General features: G+C 40.2%; 1 protein-coding gene across 1 annotated transcript; it reads left to right on the plus strand.

Moving 5' to 3' along the window:
• The first annotated feature begins 1,132 nt into the window (after positions 1–1,132).
• On the plus strand, positions 1,133–5,816 carry LOC148128337 (vomeronasal type-2 receptor 116-like). Its single transcript, XM_087934490.1, has 4 exons — positions 1,133–1,516; positions 2,539–2,757; positions 3,225–3,354; positions 4,862–5,816. The coding sequence occupies exons 1-4, from the start codon at positions 1,133–1,135 to the stop codon at positions 5,764–5,766; spliced, it is 1,638 nt and encodes a 545-aa protein (XP_087790616.1). The 3' UTR covers positions 5,767–5,816.
• Positions 5,817–7,249: the final 1,433 nt, after the last annotated feature.

Genomic DNA, 7,249 nt, shown 5'->3' on the forward strand with positions numbered 1-7,249 from the left:
TACAAAAAAGATTTGGAGACTCTGGAAAGAGTGCAGACAAGACCGACAAAGAAAATAAGGGGCCTGTAAGCAAAAATGTAGAAATGACAGTTACAGGAATTGGGTTATGTATGGTCTTAGGAAAAAAGGGAGTAAGGGAGACATGATAGCATTGTTCTAATATTTGAGGGGCTCCTACAAAGACAAGGAGATTGAATTATTTTCCAAAGTGACAAGATGAGAAACAATGGTTGGAAACTAACAAGGAGAGAAGCAACTAAGAACTAAGGAGAAATTTCCTAATGGTGGGAGCAATTAACCAATTGCCTTTCTCCTTTGTCACTAAGAGATACAATTTTAATGAAAGAGCATCTATGAAAAAAGCTCAATGAAACCAGGGACTTGCTATTCCAAACAACATCAAAAATAGCTAAATTTAAACCGCACATACACCCATATTTCTCTGTTATCTTCCCAATGTTTTCTTTATGATAGACCCATAAGCACGAAATACCAGCAGTTCTTTGCCGTAGAATTTGTCATCACAGAGATTAACAAAGATTTGGTTCTCCTCCCCAACATCACACTTGGATTCCAGATTTGTGACAATTTTCAGATTGAGATGTGGATTTTCTTAATCAGCCTCTCCTTTCTCTCCACAAGAGGCCAAATGGTTCCAGGTTATAAATGTGACAGGCAGGACCCTCTCCTCTCTGTCATTGGAGGTGATAACCCCAAATCCTCAAGGCGGATGGCCTCCGTCTTCAACATCTACAAGGTTCCACAGGTAAGGGAGCTCCATTGGTTACAGTAAAGAGTAGACGAATAACAGAAACAATCTAGAAGTCAACCATGAAAATGAAGTTGTTCAAGGGGATATTCTATAGTTCAATTCATTTGTAATCTTATGTTTTAATATATGTTTTTATATAAACCACAAGGAAACAAATAATGATATAATCTGAAATACTGTATTTTCTGAGAAGAATTAATTTCTAACTGTAGTAAAAGTTTAGGCACATTTCACTAGGAGCTCTTCCCTAGGAAGAGAAGAATAAGCTTACTATAATCAATGTGAGTCTGCCGGACTGGGAGATAAAACAACTGCATGTGATGTTACCCACTAAATGCCACATGAAACTTTACTTTGTATATGAAAGAGGAATCTCCCTTTCTCCAGCTCGGTGTTAGCTCTGAGATTCCTCAGGAATACAGACCAGTTCATCCTTCCTTCTTCCGGATTAATCCCAGTGACTTTCCTGAGTGTGTGGGTTTAGTCCAGCTGCTCCTGTATTTCCAGTGGAACTGGGTTGGACTGGTGGCCTCTGATGATGACACTGGAGAATATTTCATCTCAACCCTGATGCCAATGCTGAAGGAGAAGGAGATTTGCCTTGCCTTCAATGAAAGAATTGCTGATGAATTTAATGTTATATTTAATAAATTAATGAACCACATTTTGTTGAAAGCTGAAGTTATTATTCAGTTTGGAGACTCCTCTGATATAGCAAAATTTTGGACAGTTCTGAATAATTGTGTAAAACATAGAAAGATACAGAATGTTTGGATTCTAACATCCCATTGGAAATTTACTCTGGAAGGAGACATTTTTGAAGGTGTAAAGACTTTGCATGGGGCTTTGCAGTTTAGGGTCAGAGCTGGTGATGTCTCAGAATTCAGCCACTTCCTCCTATCTTTAGAACAGTTGATTAAAGAAGGGGACATCTTTCTCCTGAATTGGTGGGAAGTACTCTTTGACTGCAGTATTCCCAAACCAGGCAAGGTCCCTCCAAAATGGGCACCACACTGTACAGGAAAGGAGAAATTACAGGATCTTCCAGATTTTATTTTTGAAATGACCATGGATGGTGAAAGTTACAATATCTACAATGCCATTTATGCCGTGGCACATGCATTGCATGCCATTTATGGATCAGGAGTGCAACCAGAGAGGCTGAAGCATAGAAGGAGGATCTCAAATGTGGAGCCATGGCAGGTAACCTCTGTGGTATTTTATCCCATCCACACATTGATAGAGAGGAACCTCCTCATATGTATTTCTTCATATCATATCAAGGGCTATCATATCATGGCATCTCTCAAAAGATTAAAACAATTGCTTCAAAATCAATAATATGAATTAAATATAATGTTTTGTTGAAAGATGGGGCAAAAGAAAAGTAACCTAAACCAGTTGTACATAATATCCTTAGAAGAAAGATCTTCATTTATGTCCAATCTCTTTTTAAAAACTTACAGTGATGGAGCAGCCACAACTTCTGGAGGCAAGTCATCCCTGTCATCAAGTTAAAACTGGAGTTCTGAAAACCAAAACACAAATACCCTGTGACAAAGACAATCTTTTGTATTGTTGAGAATTGAGTCAAATATTTGATGTTATTCCTGATTGCTCACTCCTCAAACAAGCGACAAACGGTAGCTTTTTAGATATACACCTGTTTCCTAAGATGACGGCCATCACAATTGACAGAAGCCATGATGTCTCATATCTGTCTTTCTGCTAACTGTTCCAATTTCTGAAGGCCTCTTTTCTTTCAGATACTCGCCAATTTGAGGACTGTCCACTTCAACAATAGTGCTGGAGATGAAGTCTCCTTCTCACAAAATGGACTGCGAACTGCTCGTTATGATATTGTCAACTGGGTTCTCCCCCCCAATAAGTCTTTAGTGTCTGTGAAAGTTGGTCAAAAGGATCCCAGGGCTGCCCCAGGCCAGGATTTCACCATTAACTCTGATGCGATCACCTGGGCTCCAAAGGTGAGCGGAAAGGAAAGGTTGTAAAGTCAGTAAAAGAATCCTCTCTCTTAGGGATGCTGAACATCCATCTAGGGTGAAAACATTGGAGGTTAACAAATTTTATGACTAATCTGTGAAAATCCAACAATGGGTGGGAATTCTGCTTGAAACCAGCATGCTGTTAGATCAGGCTGTGATTTCCATGGACCGTTCTTGTTCAGTTGGATTGTCATCATTCTTTCTTTGAGAGAAGCAGTAGCTCAGTGTAGCAACTCTGAAGTTCAAGATCCAAACTTTAGCCTCCTTTGGAGATTCACTAGTGCCACTGATTCTCCCAGGAGCGTTTCCTTTCCCTTCTTTTTCTATTAGATCTTGATGAACAATTTCCTATGAAGACATTCTCAGCAGGAAAATAAGAATATGGAAATGAATAAATGAATTGTGTCATTGCACAGGACACCTCAAACATTTCTCTCTTTTTCTTTTAGAAGGTGCCCTTTGCCAGGTGTGGGAAGAAGAGGTGTCAGGCAGGAGAGAGGAGAAGAGTTCCAGAGGGCGAGCCAGTTTGCTGCTATCAATGTGCTCCTTGTCCAGAAGGAACTATCTCAAATCAGACAGGTGGAGCACTTTTCAAATGCAGATCTTCCAGGATCTAGGAAGTCATTGAGTAGATAAAGATGCAAATTTGTCATATTTGTTTATACTACATCAGATCATTCATACTTTTCAGCAGAAACTTCCAATTTATGGATCTGAGCTGTCCTGCCACAACAGGACATTTTTCTTGGCTGCCCCAATAATTTTATGCAGGATAGTTTTAGGGTACAGTGGATGGGTGCCCTACTAGCCTTACCAATTGTCACATCCCAACAGGAAAACCCTCTGCCAATTCTCTGAAAGAGTGGCTTACGGGAGCCAAGCTTTATCACTCAATCTTTAGGGGTTCTTTTTCTGTCAGTATCTTCCGTCTCCAACAGAACTGATACACCTGTGAGAGAACGAGGAGATCCATCCATCTATAATTTCTAGCAGCCAAGAGTCATCTTATAAGTGAGAGCAGAGGCATATAATGTGTAATAATTAATAATAACCCTTAATAAATAATAACTTTTCCCTGAAAAAATAATGGCTGAATGGGAAGATCTGGAGTACAAAGCAGAGACGCTGAGCATGTCAAATATGAAGAAATCAGGAAATTCAGGCACTTCTAATGAATATAAAGATTTATTGCAATCTTAAGGTCCATTCAAGAATCTGAACTACAAACGGTCAAAGTGAATTGGGGGTGGATAAGAGTCAATGGAATTCAATGTGGGCTACATTAAATCTCTTCTGGGTGGGAAGCAGAACTGGTATTCAGCAGGTTCTGACCAGTTCTGGCAGCAGAAATTCTGAGTAGTTCAGAGAACCGGCAAATACTACCTCTGACTGGCCCCGCCCACATCTATTCTCTGCCTCCTGACTCCCAGGTGATCAGCTGTGTCTTCTTTTGTAGTCCTGCACAGGGGGACGGAGCTGGAAAGCAGGTTACTGGTGTGGGGAGGGAATGGGACTTTGCAGTAACCTTCCCCTGTCACGTGCACCAAGCCATGCCCACAGAACAAGTAGTAATTTTTTTTGAACCCAACCACTTGGTGTGAAGGGACTCTGGACTAATAATGCATTTCATCCCTATGGCAGCCTAGTCCTCTCCACAGAGGCAGAGGAAAGCCAAAAAATAACCTGCACGTATAAAATATAGGATTCCTGGCTGATAGACTCATCCATCTTCTGAGGGTTCCAGTTTAAATTGGAAAAGGAAAGTTTCCAATCTCTCTCACACTGAAAGCCACAGCAGTGACAACTTAGCAGTGATTGGAGATGACCTTTTCTTTCTCACAAAAACTGACCAGGCCTGTTGGAACTGAACAGATCCAATTTTCTGACTTTCCTTTCCCCAGAATCATCCTGAATGAAGGATTTCTCCTTCTTGATGCACCATCAACTGCACTATATCACTACCAATAGCAGTTGTAGGTTGGTCAATGCAAAAAGGGGACAGTCTTGTCAATTCTTGGAAAGGGATAATGGTCATGGCAGATTATGCTGAAATCCTTATACAAAAATTCTTAAATCTTCATTTTAGATGCAGCCCACTGTGACCCCTGTCCTAAAGACCAATATCCCAACAAGGAGAAGGACCACTGCATTGCCAAGAAGATCCACTTCCTTGCCTATAAAGAGACCCTGGGATATGCCTTAGTTTCTCTGTCTCTTTTCCTTTCTCTGATCACAACAGCTGTCCTGGTGATTTTCTGTAAACATCATGACACACCGATTGTCAAGGCCAACAACCGAAATCTCACATACATCCTCCTGGTCTCCCTCCTGCTCTGCTTCCTCTGCTCCTTTCTCTTCATTGGTCAACCTGGGAAGTTCACTTGTCTCTTCCGACAAGCTGCCTTTGCCATTCTCTTCTCCTTTGCAGTTTCCTCTGTGTTGGCAAAAACTGTCATGGTGGTTCTGGCCTTTATGGCTACAAAGCCAGGGAATAGGACAAAGAACCTCTTAGGAAAACCTCTGACCAATTCCATTGTCATAGCCTGTCCTCTGATCCAAGTAATTCTTTGTGCCATCTGGCTGATCACCTCTCCCCCATTTCCCAACATGGACTTCCACTCCCTGGAAGGAGAGATCATCTTGGAATGTCAGGAAGGCTCAGCTTCCATGTTTTACACAGTCCTGGCTTATCTGGGTTTTCTGGCCCTTATCAGTTTTATCGTGGCCTTTCTGGCTAGGAAATTGCCTGACAGCTTTAATGAAGCCAAGTTTATTACTTTTAGTATGCTGGTCTTTTGCAGTGTTTGGATTACCTTCCTCCCTACCTATCTGAGCACCAAAGGGAAGTCCATGGTGGCTGTGGAGATCTTCTCCATCTTGGCCTCTGGGGCTGGCCTCTTGGCTTGCATCTTTTCCCCCAAATGCTACATTATCCTAGTCAGGCCTGAACTGAATTGTAAAGAGAATATAATGAGGCACAGAAATCCCTGATTCATATGGGGACAGAGAACTTGATTCTGACTTTTGGACATTTTTATATTTAATGTCAGTTTTGATGATAATGTGTGTATTAATCAGCAACAACTACCATGCCTTTCAGTTTACTAAAGTACGAATTGTTCCCAGATGAGTCCCATGATCAGTTTAGAAAAAAAATATATATTAAAGATGTGGATATTAGTTTCCAGCATGATTATTTCTCACTTTATTTATTTTAATCATGAGTTTTTAAAACATTCTTGAGTTGTCTTTATTGTTAGTGTTTTTAAGCTTGATTGTTTGCACAGATTCCTGATATTGTGCTGAGTTCCCTACTAACGTTTTCATTTAATTGACTATTAGAATATAGTGACTTTAAATGAGCCGCAGTGTCTTACTCTCTATTGACATACTAGAGAAACATAGTTTATTAAAAGAGAAGACCACGTTAAATCAATATCAATGGATATTTTCTAATTCTTCTGTATTGTTAATAATTTTTATCCATTCCCAATATGATGAAGACGGATGGACAGAGGGATGGATAGAAGAAAGGGAGGGTGAATGTGTGAGAATAGATGGAATAAATCATGAATTGTTCACTATTAAATAGGGAGGAACAGACAGTTATAGGTTGTTGTCTTGTTTTATTTAAGAACTTACAGTTGTCAACTCATAAAACATTTTGGATACACATTTTATAGTTGTCAACAGAAAGAAGCAGGAGTTTGTAAGAGCAGGCAGCAGTGTGGAATCGAAAGTACATTCCATTCATATTTTCTTCAGAGACTGATTAGATGACTAATACTATTGCCGTGCAAAAATCTAATTGGAGAGCATGATTGATGACTCTTGGCTATGGACATGTTTCGTTAGATGATACACCCACAGGGGTGTGGGGGAAGCAGGATCAAGGGTGACAGTGAATTACATATCTCAGAGTTGGCTACATCCCGGCTAATGCCAGAATGTTAACTTCTAATAAATCCTTTTTCATTTTGGGAGTGTGGCTCAAGGCTCATGATTTACTTGGAGTAACTGCTGGAATCCTGACAATAGATAAAATGCAGGAATGCTTAGACACTTGCTATATGGGAAGGCAAATGTCTGTGTACTTCTATATAAAGATGATGGTATGTTATCTAAGGACCCAAATCATTTCTTGCAATTTTCCATAGATTGGATATAGGCAGACTTGTTTTATGTATTTGAAAGCCAATACATCAAACATCAAGATAATCATTTTTGGCAAAGAAATGGAGTGTCCAATAAAGGAGAATATTTGTAGATCAGGGTTGAAATGAGGGGTCCTTAGTGCTCCCTGAGTTTGGTTGATTTCATGCAGAAAATGTCGTTATCCAAACTAGGTAAGATCATTAGTGCTAGGTCTGATGAGCTAGCACTGATTATGTGTGCCTAGTTTGGGTAATGAGAGGTCTGCAAGAAAATAACCCAGCTCAGAGAGCACAATGCACCTCACAAATGGAATGACCAA

Source organism: Pseudonaja textilis, chromosome 1 (assembly GCF_049901715.1).
Source record: "Pseudonaja textilis isolate UNSWEBS1 chromosome 1, rPseTex1.2, whole genome shotgun sequence".
Classification (NCBI taxonomy): Eukaryota; Metazoa; Chordata; class Lepidosauria; order Squamata; family Elapidae; genus Pseudonaja; species Pseudonaja textilis.

Bases quoted from the DNA above. Each gene is read 5' to 3' on its own strand.
- LOC148128337 (XM_087934490.1), top strand. From the start codon at position 1,133: ATGAAAGAGGAATCTCCCTTTCTCCAGCTCGGTGTTAGCTCTGAGATT. The intron at 1,517-2,538 runs GTAAAACATAGA...CTTTTCTTTCAG, and splicing joins GGACAGTTCTGAATAATTGT to ATACTCGCCAATTTGAGGAC. The intron at 3,355-4,861 runs GTGGAGCACTTT...TCTTCATTTTAG, and splicing joins AACTATCTCAAATCAGACAG to ATGCAGCCCACTGTGACCCC.